General features: G+C 40.8%; 1 protein-coding gene across 2 annotated transcripts in view; it reads right to left on the reverse strand.

Annotated features, from left to right (window-relative positions):
* igf2bp1 (insulin-like growth factor 2 mRNA binding protein 1) overlaps positions 1–16,246 on the reverse strand; it is a 55,706-nt gene extending 39,460 nt beyond the window's left edge. For both annotated transcript variants that reach the window (XM_044050589.1, XM_044050590.1), the window contains exons 1-2: positions 15,565–16,246; positions 14,346–14,406 (exon numbers count right to left, since the gene is read on the reverse strand). In XM_044050589.1, the coding sequence (XP_043906524.1) occupies positions 14,346–14,406; positions 15,565–15,739 (236 nt within the window). In that variant the 5' untranslated portion in view covers positions 15,740–16,246. The remainder of the gene's footprint in view (positions 1–14,345; positions 14,407–15,564) is intronic.
* Between the last annotated feature and the right edge of the window lie 5,263 nt (positions 16,247–21,509).

Below are 21,509 nucleotides of genomic sequence, written 5' to 3' on the forward strand. Positions count from 1 at the left end.
AATAACCGTTAAATCATTGTGTGTTGTTTTTGTTATGCAGAGCAAAGACATGAAGAAAATACTCACATTTAAGAAGCTGAATCTTGTTTTAATCATGAAAAAAAGCTTTGAACCCATTAATCGATTATCAAAACAGTTGTCGATTCATTTAGTTTCAGCTCTAGAAGGAAGATACTGGTTAAGTAATTTGTTATTTAAGTGTTATATTTAATCAGCTGCAGATTTCTGCATCATATATCAGCTGCAGTGAATTCTAAGGATCGGCACTGGCCGTTGAAAAAGCCATTATGGTCAACCTTCACTCACAGCCCCATAAAATCTTTAAAATGCTCAGCGTCTCGGTGTTTAAGCACACGGGGTGTGACATTTGGTCTCAGCCTGGTCTCACACTGTGGTCAAGTGCTTGACATACTGTACGTCGGTGTTGCGTTACATCGGCGTGACAAATGTAGCCTCAGACACTGTCGTGATGAGTCGAGGACAATCATTCACGTGACAAAATGTGTTTATTAGGAAGATATTTAATTCCATGCTGGACTTAATCTGCGGAGGAATGTGATTTTTGTGAGACACGGCAGGAATGATGACGTTTAAACGTTTTAAAAATGACTTAAATACAATAATTATTCCGATATCATGGTGAGAGTTCCTCTTTTTTTGTGTCTCAATGTCAACACTGCCTCCAAAACATCTTCTCACTTTTTCTTCGCGCTCCAATGATTTGACACAATAGTTGACTTGTCAGTACGAGTATTATAATCCCATTAAAAATGTAGAGTTTCTTCTGTGGCACAGGAGGGAGCTTTTTAAAAGAGACAAGGAAAAAAAGAAAACAGAAAAAGTCTATGTTCCGACGGTCAGGCAGCAGGAAGAAGGACCTATATCAGTGTTTGTGTCCACACTTTATTTAATCTGTGTCTCTGGAAATCACCCATGTCAAGTCACTGCACTGTCCCTGTAATTTACATCGACAGCTGACAGCGGAACACAACCATGAAGCCGTCCACCATCACTCAGTCACACGGCGGCCCTGAATTCATCTACCTTTCACAATAAGAGCATACACTGTATTTTACTATGGAAAACAAACAAAAAAAAGTGGAAAAGGATTTATTATCCCATGATCCACACAGACGGAAACTTACTCAGTGATGTTGTTTTATCAGCTCATGTTCAACCACTAAAAACATAAATAAATACCAATATTATAATAATCATGTCACGAACTTCAGTTAAAAAATTAAGAAATTGGTTTATTGCAAACCAAATGAGTGAAGAGGCTCTGTTGGTATCTGGATATTGTTGAAATGTCCTGATATATCTCAGTAAACACAGAGCTTTTATAAAAAGTTTTGGATGTACACTGTAAATGCAGAATTAATGATGTGTATTAAATACTTAAAATACAGCAAATGCCCTTCAGTGTCTCCTGTGACAATCAGGTTTAATCATGTTATGTCAATTTGATGCACTTCTCATCAATATTCAATCTGTTCTCATGAAAACCATAATATGCGAGTGAATGCTTCCACAGCAGTACTGACCAGGTGACCAGGACAAGACGTCATAGATCTACGTGTGTATTATTCAAAAATCATGAGAGTTAAAGACTGTGCATGTTGTTGACACTGAGCTCGTGTTACATGCATTCTTTACATCATGAGGAACAAACAGTCCAGTCTTCAGGAAACTGAAGGGATCGATGGATGGAACACATGGAAACGTAAACGGAGACAAACTGGCTGTCAGTTCACACACACACACACACACACACACACAACCAGGAAGTGCTTTCCACACAACCAAAGAACAACAAGCTAATAAATCCACTCTCAGCCAATCAGAGCCCATGAGAAAATACCTCCTGGTCAATCACAAGCTCTACGTCCTATAGGCTCCTTCACCTCCACTTTCTTTCTCATTAGGCTGAAAATATGTCAAGAATTTAGGGAACACACACACACACACACACACACCCCTCCTCCAGCGCAGTCCCCACCGACCAACACACACTTTAATCTAGAGGAGCCAAAGTTTGGAGGTGAAAGGTCTTTTAGGAAAAAGGAAGGAAAAGTGTTGAAAGAGAAAAACAAGCAATAGCATGTGAGGCCTGACGCTGTGGAAAAACACAGAAAAAGACAAAGACCGAGTCAAAATCTGCAATAATTTCACTTTCAATCGGTTTTTCTATCGACAAGCAGGATAAAAAGAAGTTTCTGAGAAGTAAACAAAGCCAGGAGACGACAACAGGGAGTAAATAGCTCTCAACCTGTGTGTACTTCAGAGGAGAATACATGAGGAAGCAAAAAGATTCTAAAAGATCTGTATCTTCTGTTTTATCTTAGTTAAATGTTGAGATTCTCCCTTTGTATGATTTATTATTTATCCCACAACACAAATCTGTGTGAGGTTTCTACACATGTCTCTTTTCTCGTGTTCATTTAAATAAACTTGACCTGCTGAATGGGTTTAATTAAATTGTCATGGACTCTTTTGTTTGATTCAACACAAAATAATCTGAATGAAACGTGTGTGTGTGTGTGTGTGTGTGTGTGTAGAAACATTTATATAAACCTTTCATCTGTTCCTCATCAATCCCAATTATCCACAGTGAGAATAAGTTACTTGAGCACTTTAGCAAGAGCAATAAATAAAGTCCACAGTATGACTTTACATCGTACACATTGACTACTGTTTTTCTGTCATTAATGAACTCTTTATCCACAAACACAACATATCAAGAGCCAGATTTCCCAAAAACAGCCATGAAAAACGATGACATTTGCTTCTACTGGCTTTTTCTTCTTTTATTGCGTATTTTACATTTTACATTTTACATTTACTTGTATATTCTTATATTATATCTGGAGCAGTTTCTGTTCGTCTAAAGTAACTTGGTTATAATGTTTATACATTTTACTTCATAAATAAAAAATTTTTTTAGATTTATTCTGATTTGGTTATAGCTTTGTTTTATTGACTGTAAAACATGAAGCTATCAGGTTAGCACCACTTTTTATTTCTCCACCAAAGTAAAAGCGGGTTTTCTTGCAGTTAGCTGGTGTTTTTAAGTAGAACGTTAGAGTAAACGTTAGAGCCATAAATTAGGACAAAGTCCGAGTCATTGTACTCAAGCTCCACGTAGAATTAATACTTAAAACGCAAGCATTAAACCTTTTACTTAAGAAAGAACACAAATCTGTAAGAAAGATGAAGAAGTGACGTGTCACCGTTTTAAAATGAGCACAGAATGTTTTTCTCTTTTTTATGTCACTAAAAAACAAATACATAAAGAGGAGAAAGCCTCAAAGTTCTGGTGGCAACATAAAAGGCTGGATTACGTCTTTAAATTTAACTGTTAACTTTGAAACTCAGGCCTGTAAAAGGGGGCGGGACAAAGCCGGTCCTGAAGCCTGGATTGTGAAAGTTGCTTCTCTCTCTTCATTTTACTTTGGCTGATGACACACATTCAGCTGATTGGGTTTTACCAGAAAAATGACTCATTTCTGGGTATTTGCCATTTGATCTTGAAATGTCTCGCACTCAAGACAACGCGGGACCGAGAGAGTTTGCATTTGAATCACACGACGATTGCTGCTGCTGCTGCTGCTGCTGCTGCTGCTGCTGCTGCTGCTGAAGACCAACGAGTGGCATCAACTGGAACGTGTGCTAAAATAAAAAATAAAATAAAAAGCTAAATAAAATGAAGGTGTGAAGCGCAGACACATTTCATTCACTATAAACTGATCCCCAGCAAGCACTCATAGGACAGCAGTCCAATTAAAATGGCGTAGTCCAGCTACAGCGAGCGGAGCTCAACTTAACTTGTGCATGGAACGTGTAGAGAACGACGGCTTGGGGCCAGCTCTCTCTCTCCAACGTACATGCAAGCATAATATCCTTCTACCACACACACACACACAGTGCACGAGAGGCCCCAGCAGACCCCGACCCCTAGGCCCCAACAACCAGCACCCCACCCCCCAAAACAACCCTCCCATCCCCCCTTTCTTTCCATCCTTGCATTCTTTTTCTTTTTCCTGATCATCACTGAAGCTCTAGTGTGACATATCCTTGCACCCACATATGTGTGTGTGTGTGCGTGTGTGTGCGTGCGTGCGTGTGCGTGTGTGTGTGTCCAATTTATTTTTAGTGAGATGAGGCAAAAGAGACATGGAATAAGAGAGTGGGGAAAAGAGAGAGAGGGAGAGGGGAGGGACAGATGGTTTGAACCAGAGAGAAGAAACAATCAGAGAGAGGGGGCGGAGCAGAAGGAGAGAGAAAGAGGTGGGGGAGGAAGGAGGCGTTTCCTTCTTAAAGAGACAGGACTCATTTACCCCTTCACCTACATTCTGCCTCCATGAATCTCAAATGCAAGATAAGACAAGAGCTTTGTCTTCTTTTGGTTTTAAACGCGAGTTCCTCTGCAGCAGCTGCTGCTCATTAACACGTCATCCTCCAAAACAACCGAGAAGGTTTATCTACTTATGATGAGACTCACAATCGTTCATCATCATCATCCTCCTAAATGATCTGTCCTTCATTTGTTTTAAATATAGTCCAGTGATTTATTGTCGAAAATTCAGCTTCAAGAGACAAAATGAGTGAACTGCACACTCAGATATCCTGACACACATGGACACTACATTACCCACAATGCACCCAGGCCTTTGTAACTTTATGTTTCCATTTGAGACCGTGGCGTTGTGTTGTTCTATTGTCTGAGTCCAAGTCTACTGACGTCACTGTGAGCTCGTCGGTCTAATGGATCTGGAACAGGGTCAGGATCAGGACTGGAGACTTCAAATGAGATCACTTCAGTCTTCACCACAGGGGGGAAAAAAGAAAAGTGACAGGAAAACCAGTGGAAACGCAAACATGGCACACAACAGACTTCCCTGAATAATGTGTTTAACACAACACTGCACTGATATCATCATTTAGAACTCATAGCCTAGCATGGATAAAAATACAGTGTTTGATATTTATGTGCAAGTAAATGCAACAAAATGAGCACTAAAACGAGGTCAAGTCATATATAGGATGAATTAACCGCTTTGCTATCGTTTTGAAAGCTTTAAACCATGAAAATGTGAATTTTTTGGGCTGTAATTTAATTCATTTTATTAGTAGTATAGCCGTAGAATATTTTCCTTTAGATATTTATTTCCTATAAATATATTTTCAGCTAGTTGAGCTGGAGAAAATGTCCATTTCTAAGGTTAAAAAATCCCTTTATCTTAAAAAAAAAGATGATCACATATTTATATTAACAAGTCTACTGCAGTGAAATGTGGATAAATAATTCTCTGACATGTATTCAATCATCTTTTTGTTCCTCAATCAACAAATTCATTATGAACCATCAGTTTTCATTTAGACAAGTAGACTTTCTTGTATCATTGTAAAATAAATTCACAGAGGAGACGCGCTGTGATCGTCCAGTGGTGCTTGTTGTGTTTTGTTTTTCCCTGAAGATAAAAACTGAAACTTACAACAATCAAAAACATTTAGCAGAGTAAGTGCTGACGGTTCAGAACGATCACTGCCGTTCTAAAAGTAATACATGCTCCTGATTAAAGCTCAACTATGTCTCACCCCCCCAGAAATGCAGTCGAGCTGGAGTCAAATTCAGAACACATGCATCAGTGTGTGCAGTCATTCTCACTGAGCCCTTTCGTCTGTCTGTCTGTCTGTCTGTCTGTCTGTCTGTCTGTCTGTCTGTCTTTAATTCTGCAGCCCGCTCGCCCAAAGCCTGGAATGGTGCAGAGAAAATGGCAACACGCCAAGGGAGGGAGAAAGAACAGACGGAAAAAAAACAAGAGTGAGAGAGCGAAAGAGAAACGAACATACTGTACCAGAGAGAGAAGAAAGCAGGGGGAAAAAGAGACAGTGAAGGCATGAACAGAGGGAGAGGGAGAGGGAGAGGGGAGGATACAGTCAGACCATGCCTGTGAGTGAGTGGAGCAGGGAGGGAGGGAGGGAGGACCTATTGACTTTTTTTTTCTTTTGCTGCTTGCAGGTGCTGCTGCCAGATGATTGGTCACACCCCCCTCACTGCCTCCGCCCACCATCCCCTCCTCCTCTTCCTCGCTATAGCCATGAGAGGAGATGAAGACAGCGAGTGGTTTGCTGCTCTGAGCCTCTCTCTCTCTCTCTCTCTCTCTCTCTCACACACACACACACACACATGGGTTTGTGCAGCTATTCTTCGTAGGACACAGCATTGACTTCCATTCATTTGAACGGTCTAAACAAAGAATGATCCCTGACCAGTTTATGTCCAACCCCAACCATAACCTATAACTTAACTCAACCAGCTCCTCAGAAATGGGCTTCTGTTTCATTTGGACCAGGTTTTGGTCTCAATGAGGACTCGTGGTCCTGACAAGGTCTTAAAGAGGTAACAAAAACAAGCACACTCACAGTTCTAAATGCATTCAAGTGCCTTGAAAGTTGCAAGTCTTTACATAAACACGTCACAAAGGAAACAGAATAGAATCTAATGATTCATACAATTCATTAGTAATAATTGTTGTGTCACGTTCTGAGAATTCAGACGTCGTGTGTTACAAATTACATCTGAACAATGAGGGTAAATATTTGTAGATTTCATTTTGTTACCCTTTCTTAAAATGTGCATACAACGCAAGATACAACAATCAGAAATAGAAGAACTAAACTGTATATACACATATACACATACACACATATACATATGTATATATATATACATATATATATAGAGAGAGAGAGAGAGTCTGACTCAAAGGACATAAAGTAACAAGTAGGAAAAACTGTCTTTTCTGCTAGAGTTGAGTCAGACATGATTGAATTAATTAACATAAAGAAGAAAATAAAGTGATTTAAAAAATGGAGACGTTGTTTCAGTGATGTCATGACACGACGACGTCACCTGTTACATAATTCCTGTGTCATATGTGAGAACACATGCATTTTTAAAGGCTTGGACGTGGGACATGGACAGATTCTATGCTCTGCTTAAGTGTCCTTGAGCAAAACACCAAATCCCCAGCAGCAGCTTCAGTGGATGGTGACCTTGCTGCTCAGTACAGCTGTCACACATGAGGACTACACGAGAGCCAGTGAGGACGGCATCCATTTTAACCAAATGATAAAGTTATTATAAAGCGGTGTGTGTGTGTGTTTCCGTCTCCAACTCCTGACAGTTCTATAAAGAAAACCATTAAAGGTACGTTACAACTGTGAGAGTGTCATTCATTTACGGCTGCAGGAAAACTGCCCTAACTCCCTGAAAGCAAAGGATTCAAACTTGCCATATTGGGGCATTTTTGTCATGCGATTCATCCACCCATTTCCCATAATGCCATCCTGTGAGCGTAACAGGAGGAGGTGGAGCCAAGCCCCGCTGACTGAGTGTGGGTGAGAGGCCTGGTACAGTCTGGTCCATCACTGACAATGTGGCCAAATGTGACTGCCATAATATTAGTCCATATCAGTAAACGCCAACAATTATATATTTGAGTGCAATAAATAAATAAACATACAGACAGATTACAAACAAGATTTTTTTTTTTTTTAATTTCAAAGTAATAAAAAAAATGTATATTTTAAAAATCTATGTTATGTTCCTTTTAATAAAAACTATATAGCACTACATACTGTACTTGAATTATCATTATTATTATTATTATTATTATGTTCTTGAACTTACCTAAGGCACATTTAGGCTTGGTTCCCATATTAAGGGGACATTTCAACATCTCACATCTAAATCCAGGCAGTAATCTGCATCCATACAAGAACACCTGGAACCCTTGTATCACATGACAATTCCAGGCCGTATTCCTCCTGTAACTGCACATTTAAAATAATGATTACGTCCAAGTACGAGGGGTTTGTCTGGTAAAGATTCAGGGGCTCATGTTAAAACATTTACTGTGTGTCTGAATATAAAGTGAGACGGACTGTGTACATGCAAAAAAAGATGCAAAATGGCAGAAGAACTGGCCGCCATCGCTCGCTGGGTCGTGTTACATAATTTAAAGAGAAGAAGAAAAAGAAGGGCGGCGGTCCAGATAAAAAACTGAGCTGCTTTACAGCGCCTATAATAACAAATACAGTGACTTGGATAGAAACAAGTGAAGCTTCCTGTCCTTTCTCTTCTCTCTCCACTGCGAGGCCGTGTCAGACTGCACCTCGTCATTTCCTGTCTACTGTCGAGACTCCTAAGGTTTCAGGATGTGATGACAAAGAAAACACGAGACCCAACACCCCGTGGACAAAAGTGGGGATTTATCACGTGAAGCCTTTCGTGTGCTCTAATGACAAATATCAATGTTTCTGCAGCACAGAGGACGTGTCTCGACAGACACCATCTCTGCTGCACACTGGAATTTTCCGTCTCCTTGAGTGAAGGCCAACATGATCACCTGAGCAACTGTTTATCAAGGTTACCCACAATACACCAGGCCAAAAACAGACCCTATCCAAACTGTCTGTGCCCGTCTCTGAAAGTAGACGTTGTTATTAGATAGAAACCATGAGACGGTCTGTGTCCATATTCTCCTCAACATGGCAGCCATTTCTAAACAAGTCAGATCAGCCTCCAATTCCTCCACGCTTCTCTTTCTCTATATTTTCTTCACTGTCATTTATTTATTTATTTGATTATTGGTTTATTTGATTTTTTTTTATTTTTTTTTATTTTTTTTTTATCTTCCAACAAAATGTAATCATTTTTACTGAAACGGACCCAAACCAGAGGTTCTGACCGGGTGGGTGGATAATGAGCAGGCTGCTGCCATTTTACATAAACTAAATTGTCATGTCTGAAAACACAAAATGTAACAGACACAGGAGAGTCAAGGTGACCATGAAATATACAGAGGAGTCACAATCAATTTTTTAAATGCTCAAATGTCTGAAATAAGAGTTTTTATTTGCAGAATTTTCTCAATGGTATTTTCTTGGTTTCTTTCTCCAACTTTTCCCCTTAAATTAAAATGTTTGTTAACCTGTTCATAACTAATGTCTACAGTCAGTAACCAGGGCTAAATCATTTTGGGTAAAATGTCTAAATGTGACATTATATTTCAATTACTTTTGATAAAACTCTTAAGTCAGTCTTCAGTTCAATATTTACGGTTATAAAATATTTATTACTATACTCTAATTTAAGAATGAGAACTTAAATATACAGAGCAATTTAATTAGCCAATAATAATGATGATAATAATAATAATAATAATAATAAAAAAATTGTAGCCTTTATTGGCTAATTTCAATTTTGATTTGAAAACAAACAGAATTATTACCCCACGATCACTGGAGTTACCACTGTGTTGGTTTGTTTTTATCATAAATAAATAGGTTTTAAGTTTATTAAAGAGCACTCGCAGTAGATAGTAGTAGTGACTGTGTTGACACGACCGAGCAAACTCCACCCACATAAACAGAAAGACTTTCTTTTAAAAAGATTTTTACAATGTTCGTAGAGTTTCTGGAGATTGAAACATGAAACATTAATAATGGGCAATTTATCACAGCAGGTTACATGGATTAACATCACCACCAGGTTGCCAATACAAATGTCAATCAGTACATTTCAGTGTAATGCCGTTTCCTGTCCTTTTATCACGATACAAGCATGAGGGGAAAATACCAGGTCTTCCTAAAACACACAGACTCGAAAATATTAAATTCTATAAGCTAATTTAGCCAAGCATAAAATATCACCTTGTGAGTCCAAAGAAAACACCAGCATTAAATTTGTCAATGTTTTTGCCACCGACGTGTTTTTCTACAGTGCATCATCTTTTCCAACTGAACACATACATACAGAAATAATTTGACTCCCGATCACATTATCTGACTTTGAGGATTTCTATTTAATACAATTTCAGTTCAGACTAACATGTTTAGGTAGTCTTTTAAAAGTCTAAGACTAAGATAATAATTCAGTTTAAACGCCGCAGCCACTGTGATGATGTCATAGTCCGTCAGTAAACGGCAGATAAACACGGTTCATTGTGAAGGACATGGACGTAAACATGATGACATGCCCCACATTCAAAGCTCCAGAGGAGAAACTACCAGGGCTGGTGTTACAGCGACACTCAAACGTTGAGCTGAGGACATCAGAGCTTTACAAAGCTAAAAAAACGTCTGAAAATGGTGTTTAACATGAATGTCGTGGAATCAGGCTGGAGATAATGGAGGGGAAGACTTTCTGCTTTGGTTAAATGGTGATCCACTTATTAGAACAGGTAGAAAACAACAGTGTCTCACAGATTAATAAAGACAGTTATTGGCCTCTCGCCGTGTCCTAATCCCAGTACAACTTGTGGCATCAACACACACTTCTACAACACGAGATAAAGCAGATATTAAGAAAATGCTTGGTTTAAAAGTGAGGACAACGTTATCTCTGGCTGCACAAAAGTAGAACGTGTAACAGGTTAGTCTAATATTTACGCCGAGGGTTATTAGAGAAAAAGAGTTGATGTCCAGAGAGAGTTTACGCTTCTCCATTCACTCCACCACACATCAAATCCTCTGTTCATTTTGGGGGAAGAAAAATCAGGAAATGGGTTTTTATTATTTTTTTTACTCATGTCTTTTAAATCTGGTATCGTGTGTGTGTGTGTGAGAAAATGCAAAAGTCACAAAAGGAAACTAAGATGAAGAACTGAGATTATCTAATGTGAAGCTGAGCTTCTATACAGAACATTGTGAAAACTCCTTGTGGGTTCAAATTGTTCCAAGGTGCATTTTTAATCTACGTTGCATGGTGATGACTAATCTTAGAAACAACACAAAAACAGGTCCACTTTTTTTTTTTACTATCTATGTAATATTTATTTTAAAATGAATTTGAATCCTTTCCCCCCCGAGGAGGTCAAGTTTCTGTGTTTGTTTGTGTAGAATTATCTTAAACTACTTGGTGGGAAAGCATCGTCAGGACCAAGTGAAAGACAATTACATTTGGGATCAGATTAAGGGGCGAGACACGGGGTTGTTTTCACTTGTAATCTGGCCTTTTACTACATGCTGTGTTACATTTCTGAAGTTATAACGCAGAGATAAATATGACAAGTAGGCATGTGTGTAAATATCTGCACACACGTCAAACGTATGAGGATCTCTGCATGGGTTCAGTGTGCATTCTTCTGATGTTAACTTTGTGCAGAGCATGTATGTTAAATAGAAATAATAAAATGATTATTCTAACAGTACTTATGCTTACGTGAAAATAAAGTCATTATATAAGATATACATTAACGTATTTTTTGATCAAATAAAACCTGAAAATACTAAAAACAATTTGTCTTTTGCCATTTAGCTTCTCTCATTAGGGGCGTAGCACACATTTGTGCCTTTACTGACAGGATGACTTGTTCTCTTTGGGCACCCCCCCACACACACACACACACAGTTCAGCCCCCACCCCACCCCCACCCCCGCACTCTTCCCCCTGTCCTGTTACCACTCCTGCTGACCTCCCACAAACCTCTGCAGCCTGACACACATTTCGGCCGTTTTGCTTCATGACCAGTATCATGGCTGTCTCTGAAATGAGAGACCTGTCGCTCTGCTGTCGCTCTCCTGTCTTACAGCAGGCCTTTGTCACCACATACAGACAGACAGACAGACAGACGCCCACAGCATGGTGGACCAGGAGGGGCAGCCACAGACAGCGCCCCCTGCAGCAGCCTATCCCAACAGTGACGGCAGTATAATTGAGAAGGAGTGGAACCCTAGAACTTCTACTCATGAGACTCACCACCAACACCCTCCCCCCTCCCAGTCCCCCTCCCCCCAGCACCATCCGTTAAATAAAGGGTTCAGTTCCCTTTGAACAGTGGCCCCTCCCACACAAACACACACCTCCAGTGGGATTCTATGTCAAAGTATAAACTACACACACACACACACACACACTCAGCAGCAATGACAACCAGCTAAACTCAAGACTTCCAACACCACGCTGCAGCCCAAAATCCACACCACATGAAAACTAGTGATTTGAACACGTCGTAGCACCGATAATCATCTTGCTTATTGAATTAGCCAAATTTACACACCCGGTGTGAAAAATAACAATAAAGAAAAGCCCTTTTTTACACCACTGCTGCCATTCCACAGCTGGGATATTTGAAACATTTACTAATAAAAGCAGCACATTTGTGTCGACTCATGTAATGCCAACACGAAGGCATACAGTGGTTGAGCAGATGTTTAACATAAATATTTAAACAATCATTTTGGGACTTCATTTGGCTCCCGTTAGCCATTTAAGAAAAAAAAAACAAAAAAAAAAGGGAGCTTCTCAAAAATGTGTTCTCCAAAAATATTACACTTTTATTATGAAGTACACGTGAATTCCTTCCTGTTGTGTTGTTACAGGAGGGTCAGCTGGACACACAGTGTGTGCAGTTTTCCTGCTTCGTTCAGGGCTTCGCCATTTTCCCCCCTCACTGGCTGACGTGTAGTGACTCCCCCTTTGCGTGGAGGACCCACGTGTTGTGGAGCCACTTGAAGGCCTTGGCTCGCCCATGTTGGCCCACCATCTCACTAAATCACCTTTATCATTATGGCTCTTCAAGGTTATCACACAGGAGGTCCGGGACACTGTGCACAACACACAGCACCATCAGAATACATTTACAGACTTGCTGAGAGATTAGAGGAAATTACAGCCTGCTGCCATGTTGCTTCCCTAAGCATGACGAGTGACCCGTTTCTGCACTTTGACGATAACTGCAAGATAGAGCCTTTCTGCCCAACGTCACTCAGCTACACACAACACACGTCTGGCTTTTGCCCCTTTTGTGTAAGTAACACGGCCATGTTGTGACATTTCCGGTGCAGAACAGTTGCCCAGACCCAGCACAAATCAAGAAATGTGGAAAAATCTCATGAAAAATGCACGGAAGATGATGCACAAAAAATAGTGTCAAATGAATTTGAGGCAAACAGCTCAACCAATAGGGCAAAGGCTTTCCTCACATTTGAATACAAACACACATGCATGCACGCATGTGGCCACACAGCAGAACATGGAGGGGAGCTTTGCTCACGGCTCACCTCGTATCTGTGCCAAAGGTTACAGGCATGGAAGATGGTCCATCGGCAAATTCCACAATGCTGTTTAAAGCAGGTCAAGTCTGGCTACTGAAGAAATAATAATAATGATAATAATAATAACAGAGCAGCTGATCTACAATAGACATCAGTTTATCACTGAACTCAGTGAAGGTATATTTAAATATATGCATACACACACACACATATATATATATATATTATTTTAAAAGTACAAGTTTAAGCTTCAGCTCTAGTCCAGTCCATTACAATGCTCAACTGTTGTGATGTTTTAAATGGCCAACAAAAATGTACACTCCTGTTTCAGCTTCACATCTGTCTGCACACGGTCAATGTAACTAAAATAAACAATAACATTTTTGTCTGTAAAAAGTAAAAAAAAAAAGAAAAAGACAAAGCTGTATTTTTCATGAGATTCCACTCTTTTCTTCTCTAAATGTATTTAATCATTTTAAATACTTATGTCTATTATATTAACTTTTTGAAAGTTATCATTAAATCATTCAACATATAGGCTGGATTTTTTTTTTTTATGAGCCAAAGTCTACACTTGTTTATATAACTGAATTCAACACACATAAACCCCACCCCCACCACCCCAAAGTCATTTACAACCAGGGACACGATCTTCACAAATAAACTATGTGCACACATTTAAATTGAAGGTGTAAAAAATGGGTGTGCGCGTGTGTTGAAAAGGTCACAGTGTAACAGCGACAGGACCCCACACACACACACACACACACACACACACACACATCAACTGAAAATGACCCTGTGTAATTTTTGAATCCTGTCATTTTCCAGTGAGGCCGGACAAACCGACACGACCTGAGGCATGGACGCTTGTGTGCTCGTGGCCTAATGAGCCTGCACTCACTATTGCAACCACACACACACACACACACACACACAGATATTTACCTATTGGCCCCAACTACACACACACACACACACACAAGGCAGGCGGCCAGTAAAACGTGTCACAGGTCAGTTTCACAGCAATGGCGGACAAAAGTTCAGGTTGCACACGCTAACAAACAACCAGTAAAAACTCGGTCACCGTGCTGCGTTCACGGCCACTCCTCGTCTCACGCATTACAGCGGTAACGAGCACAACTCATAGCAATAACCGTCACTTATCGCTCGAGAGAAAGAGAAGGCCCGGGCGGCGTGATGCAACACATGAAAAGGGGGTTAAATCGAGAGGAGGGGGAGGAGGAGGGGAGGGAGGGGGTGTCAGTGCTCTCTCGTACCTTTGCTTCTTGGGGACGGAGTGCTCTACTTCAATGCGTTTCCCATCAAGTTCCACTTTACCTGGAAATGGGGAAAACACACACACACACACACACACACATATGTCAGGAAAGGCTCACGCAACATGCTAACCGTTAAGCTAATGCATGTAAATGAGGTGTGTGTGTGTGTGTCTGGGGGGGTGGTCATAGCTGAAACATGTGTTTCTGCAAACATAAAAATACAAAAGAAAAGTAAGATAAATATGTGAAGTGAAGCCACAGTTGATGTGTGTGGAATACTGAGTGGGTTCAAAAAAAGGGCCCAAAACACGACGCGTCCTGGAGTGATTTTCAACATGTCACAGACGAGCTCATTAACCCCTCCCAGATGCAATGTAGCCTAGCATACACATGTCAATTGTAGCCTCTTTGTGAGGTTTAAAAAGTGCTCGTGTTGTTGCTTCGGCCTCATGTTCGCGAGGCTTCGTGGAGCAGCGCGGACTACCATGGCGACCTTGCTTCCTCACACTACAAACCCCAGTGTAGGAAACCTAAAGAACAAGAATAAGCGTTTTTTTTAAAAAAAAACACTCGTGGGCGCGGGTGAGTGACAGTGGAGGCGCGGTGATGTGCTGTGACGTGGGGGCTTGTTTTCAGAAGAATAAAGGTTGAAATGTTTGTTCCATCTTTATCACAGAAAAGAGAATAAGTGTCGACTCAAAGGGGGAGGAGAGCCCGCGAGGGTCCATGCTATATCACAATGCACCACACATAATATAAGATACTCATAAATACACGTGCAGCGCGTGCATGGACTATTATCGTTGCAAATAAATCAACATGAATAATGTCACATTGGTTCAATAGTAACAGTGTCGAGTCTCCGGCTACTACGAGCGATAGCTTTACGTTCACTCCGCTCGCGTCCCTCCCCCTTTGTAAAACTTGAATGGCTCCCCCGGGTATGTGTCTCTCCACACACCCCCCCACTCTTTAAACTGGCGTCGATACAATTATTGTTTTAATTTATTTTTCCTGGTGCATGAATGTAAACGGCTCGGGTCTGGAGGTGGAGGCGGGGAGTGAAGCTGCAGCATGCCGCTGATGGAGTGCGTGCAGCCGGGGATGTGCGCCGGCGTTTACCGCTTCACTTGCGAATGAATGAAACTAACAGTCGAGTGTGTGTGTGTGTGTGTGTGTGTGTGTAGTCGGCGGTCATTACTCCACCGTAACTCACCGGAAATCGCCTCGATCGCCTTCATGGCCCACTGGTCGTCCGGACAGTCCACGAACGCGTAGCCGGTCTTCATGAGAAACTGTCCGGAGTAAGGGATCTTGTATTCATCGAAGGTTTTGCCTAAGTCCTCGGCGGTCACGCTCTCGCTTAGATTCCCAATGTACAGCTTGTGCATGGTGGAAAGTGTTTCTCCCAAGTCCAGAAAACAGAAAAAGACCAAAACCCAGGAAAACTCGAGGATAAATCGGCAGAAGAAAGAAAAAGTTTCTCTCCAGGATTTTTGCAAATAGCGCAACAAGACAGCGTCACACTTGTCACACTGTGACTCAAAGTGGAAATCACGATTGATCGCAAAAGAAGACGAGTTTTTTAAAAAAAACAACGCAAACCGGGGGAGGGAGGAGGGGAATATCAACTCTCTGCAATAAAGTAAAATTGAGATTTTAGAGGAGAACAAAAAAAAAAAGAAATGGCTTATGAATTTAAGTTGTAAATCCAGATGAAGAAGAAATGAGATCCTGTGACTTCAGTCGGCTCCAACAGACGAGTGAAGCAGCAGCAGCAGCAGCTCTGTACTGCACTGAGGAGGAGGTGGGTGGTGCTGGGTGGGTTTGGTGATGGGTCTGTGGTGGAGGAGCGCGAGGAAACTATGGCAGGAACAAGTCAGGGGAATGTCTCTCACTCTCTCACACACACATACACTCTCTCTCTCTCGTTTTCGACCTCCCTTTGCCAATAACTGTTTCTGCCGATAGAGTGGTGACGTCGCCCATCTACTGACACACACGCGCGCGCACGCGCCTCTCTCTCTCTCTCTCTCTCTCTTTGTGTTTGCAAAGAGGAAACCACGTGGTCTGTTGGGAGTATAGGCTCGGGGAGGATGAGGAAGGCAAAGGGGCGAGGGCTCCCCATCTTATCCTAGGGTATTCACCCACCAGATGAGCGCGTGCGTATAGTACAGATATATGTGCGCGCGCACGGGCACGCCAAAAGCGAAACACCGCGCGCCACACTGTACTGTCGCCACGCGTGCACGGCGCGCGCTGTTTGCGTGACGTATGGGAGGACGAGCAGCACGCACGCGCTACATCCCGCGAGACGTGGTTTCCTCCGCCACACACAGTAACATAGTAATGTAAGGCGGACAAGCTGTGGATTTTTATTGGCATTAACCCACTTTCTCCCGTGACACATGTGAGCAGTTGAAGGCCGCAAAACAAAAAATAGGCTTCACATTTAAATAGCGAGGCACCGCCCACTCAGCAACGACCACGCACACACCCCCTCTGTTCCCGCCCATGTGATGATAGTGTTAGTGGTGATGATGAATTTGAGTTGTCATGTTGTTACATAAACGACCTCTAAGTTGCTGTTCAGGAATGACAGAACTCAACGTTCAGAGGAGCCATCGTTGGCTCGGGGGCCTCGGGGCCTCGCGGGTGTGAAACTTCACTTTGACACGCGGCCGTTCCCGCACAGAGAGACATTAAGTCAAGCTAAGTCTCAAACATGGCGGCGACACAGTGCAGGCATGTCCATAGGCAGGTGGGAGGTCTCTCTGAAGCTTATGTTTGATGTTAATTTGCACCGCCCCACTGCTCCTGGGACTCTTTGGAAAAAAACACGAGCGGCTCTCAAAGGTCACGACTCCCAACAGGAACACACACAACAACACGCAGCACTGTTAGCTTCACTCCTCTCCACGTTGAGGGCCGTTGTCTTCGTAGAGGGAGCAGCAGAGTGGCGCAGTTGCTTGGCTACAGCACCACGCGTAGTGCTGTAGCCAAGCAACTCTGTGTGTGGAAGAAGACTTCTCAAAATGGAGGCAGGCAGGGACTGGTGTGCACACAGGCCTGCCCCACACACACACACACACACACACACCAACTTCCACAGTTTGGCTGTGGTTCACACTGGTGCTCTGTGTGTGTGTGTGTGTGTGTGTGTGTGTGCATATCTCACGCTCTCCTGTTTTGGTCATATATTTTTGAGTGTGTGCTTGGGTTTTAACAGGGTCTGTGCTCTCTGAGAGGCTCCATTTAGACTTTGTAGACAGACTGTTCGGCCCACAGGCGACGTGTGCGCTTGCCTTGTTAGAAAATGGCTTCTATCCACAAAATGGACCCAAAGCCTGGAAATTGTTGTACAGTAGTCTAACTGTTGCCTCGCCATGGTTGATCTTATATAAGCGAGGGTTTGGTTTTTTTAATGTGTAAGAAATGCTGTTCTTTTTCTTCCCCAGGAGCATATATGAAAAAAAACAACAAAGCTCATATTTTAAAGTACATGTACACAAAAAGTGGCAGTTAACACATGTTTCTTCATGAAAGTTTGATGCTATAATTAAATGACTACCTTTAGTTTCACAGTCCTAGAACTATAAGTGGATAGAATACATTCAAAATAAAACATAAAAACATTACATGCAACATTAAAACTGCTTTTTTCTTCATGGATTAAATAGCCTTAAATCTAAGGATTGCGTATGAGGGAAAAAAGGAATATCCTGTAATTATGCAGCAATTACAGCTCCAAGAACATTTATATTAACTCTAAAGCATAGCTGTTTAATGGTTAAGTTGTTTTAGCACATCAACACACAATTTCATTGTCTGTTCCATTAATTGCGTCCCTCTTTTTTTGTGTTTGTCATTGTCCACATGCAGGCCGGTCACATTGGTCACATGAAGCTGCTGAGGTCACAGTTTCCAGAGGTCAAATAAGCACAGAGAATGAAGCATATTCTTTGATGAAAGGAGTGTGTGTGTGTGTGTGTGTGTGTGTGTGTGTGTGTGTGTGTGACCTTCAGTGCATCAGAAGAAAGAAGTTATAACTGTTCAGCTGAAACTTTGAACTTAAAACAAGACTCTGCTTATCTTTTGTGTTTCTTTATACTCCATAAAAAACATAAGTGACATATTTGGAATTGTTTGTTTAATGACAATGATCCAATAAACTCCCGCAGTAAATGATATCAATATGTTCCTGCCACTGTATAATTACCTGAGTCACTGTGCTGCACCAAAACCTCAAAACCAATTATAATAACCATAGTATGTGATTATTTTTAGTCTCTTTCATATGACATTCCGTGAAATATTATGGATTACAGCCCATTTTCTCTCAGCTAATTTCACATCAAACTGCAACAGGTGCAGATTGAGCTTAAAGGTTTCAGTTTAATGGTTAAAATGAATGACAATGAGCCTTTAGAAGTAGATTTTTTTGTTATTTTTGCACACACACAACTAGTGATAGTGAATTTGACTCTCTGCATTTAACACGTCATTTTTACACACACAAGCTGGAGCAGTGGGCAGCACTTATCTGTACCCAGGAGGAAAATGGGGATTGGGTGCCTTGCTCAGGGGCAAAGACCCATCCCAGGATTTTAAAGACGCTCCAGTTAGAAACCAAATTCCTTTCCCATTGTCTATAAGGTTGGAATTTAAGATTATTGTCATCATGCATTCATCTAATTAAATTATTTGTCAAAGCTGTGGTTTCTGTTAATTAGAAAATGATCATAAATAAATAAAATAGAACCACTGCACATGAAATCCAAGAATCTTTAACAGTGACATCAAAGACATCACGAGTCCTATCAACAGTCTTCCTCTCTATGTGTAAAAGAGAGTGAGTGTGTGTGTGTGTGTGCGTGTGTGTGTGTGCGTGCTGGGGGAGGGGTGTATAGGCAGAGGTCAAAGGCTGCAGAGAAACAGGGTGAACTGGGCGGGAATGTAGAGGAAGAAGAAGACAAACTGCCACAGGAAATGCAAAACGGGGTAATGTTCAACTTTCTTCTCTTCTTTGTCCTCGTCTCTCTCTGTATTCATCCTCTTCATTTTATGCTAGTTTAGAATCATGTTCTCTGATATGATTCTAATTATTTTTAATATTAAAACATTTTTAATTTCTTAATTTCTTTTTAATCTTTAACGTGTGTGCTCTTTAAAAAACTGGTACTTCTGAGTCTGATATGGAGCAACTGTAATAAAACTATTTAAAAACAAAACAAATAAAAGTATTCTGATCACTGCGTCGTGTCTCTTTGTGACAAGTGAAGAGGTAACGATTAGTTTACAAAAAAAAAGATGAAATAACAGTTTGGATTTTGCTTTTGCAGAAGTTTTAGCATCACGTATAGTACCTATACTAAAAGATCAAACAAAACATTCTCTATAGAGCGTGTTTTATTCCATTGTCTTGATTTAGACCTTTTGGGGCTAAAGTCCAAAGGGTAAACACACAGGATATTTATATCACCTCCTCTTCTTGGTATTTTTACGAGAAAAGGAAAAAGTCCTTCAGCCTTAACAACAACCACACACGCACACACACACACACTGTCCCTTGACCTTTAGGAGTGTTCCGTGAAACACGACAGGTAAAACTCCCTAAATCTGTGGCAACAGTGTGGTGAAAGTTTGGTTGGTTTCTGACTGAAAACAGCGTTATGGTTACATGAAGAGAAAGACTTGAAAAAAGTAGTTACAATTGAGAGACAGAGCAGCAGTGTTTTGTTATTAATATATATATACATATATACAGTATATATGTACTGTATATATGTATATATACATATATACAGTATATGTATATATATATATACGTACACAGTATGTGTCTATATATTTGTGCAGAATTTAGCAGTTGGACAACTTCACCTGACCTGTTTCCTTTGTTCCATTGTATCCACAAGAGAAACTTTTCTCTGGAATGTAAGGATTGTTGTTGGGGGACAAACAAATGATGTTGCCTCACAAGATGGGTGACGGCTCACACGGCCCCAGGTGACACAGAATGAAAGCAGAATCATGTGTTAAACTGAGGTAAACTGCTCGCACAAACCTGTTTCTGGGAGAATTGTGTCTCAGAAGTGCAGCGGTCGACTTTGAAACAGTAACAGAGGAACTTCCCATCATTATGTGAACATATTCTGGTTGCTCTTGTTCTTCTGTGACAGAAAAAGTAAATATCTTGACTGACTGTCAGTTTCTGTCATTTTAGGCTACAAATACTTTTCCCCCTCTAGAGTACAGTAAACATTATAGATGGAAACAAAACATAAAAAGAGAATACATTTATAAACCAACCTAACAAAAACACAATAGCAACAACATATAATCCACAGCAGCATTTCAAACCAATATATCATAATCCTAATCCTAACAACTGATCGTCCACAAACTGGGGAATCAGTGGCAGCTGTAACTTTTAAAAAACACATTTAAAAGATTCTCACAAAGAGGTCCAAAAACAAATGTGGAAATTAGAGATGGGTTCATTTTTCCACGATGATACGACAAATTTAACAAACAAATTAACAACAACAACAAAGAAATGTTCAATTTAATTTACCTCCATCTAATCTATGTGTAAATTCAATGATATCTCCAACACTGATTTAGTTACTGTAAGGAATAGAATTGTTTTAAGTGGTGCATGAAGACAGTGGTCACGTATACATGTTCAGACTCTCTGCATGTTTACCGCGTCCAGATAGAATTAGGCTGATAACAGCTTTAACAGCTTCTTTGTGAAAGAGACATTAAGTATCTCTCCTAATAATTAAAGTGAATTATATGGAATTAGATTTGTGTCAATATTTTTCACAAATCACTTTTTAAGATGCAAAAAAAATATGGATTTTATCATTCAAAAATATTGCATTTTATTGTTTGAAAATAAACATGTTCTTTATGCTCCCTGGTTTGTTCTTTGCGCTTTGGTTTGTTGTTGGTGGGCGGGCCTTAGGAAGCTGCCTGCTGATTGGCTACTGAGTTTCGGAGTGACAGCTCAGTGGTCCGCTCAAAAACTCAATGAGTAAGCAGCTTCCTGAGGACAAAAAAACCAAAGCGCAAAGAACAAACCAGGGAGCACAAAGTGTATTTTAAAACAATGAAATACAATATTTTTGAATGATTCGATCCACATTTTTTTGT

Source organism: Solea senegalensis, linkage group LG19 (genome assembly GCF_019176455.1).
Source record: "Solea senegalensis isolate Sse05_10M linkage group LG19, IFAPA_SoseM_1, whole genome shotgun sequence".
Lineage (NCBI taxonomy): Eukaryota > Metazoa > Chordata > Actinopteri > Pleuronectiformes > Soleidae > Solea > Solea senegalensis.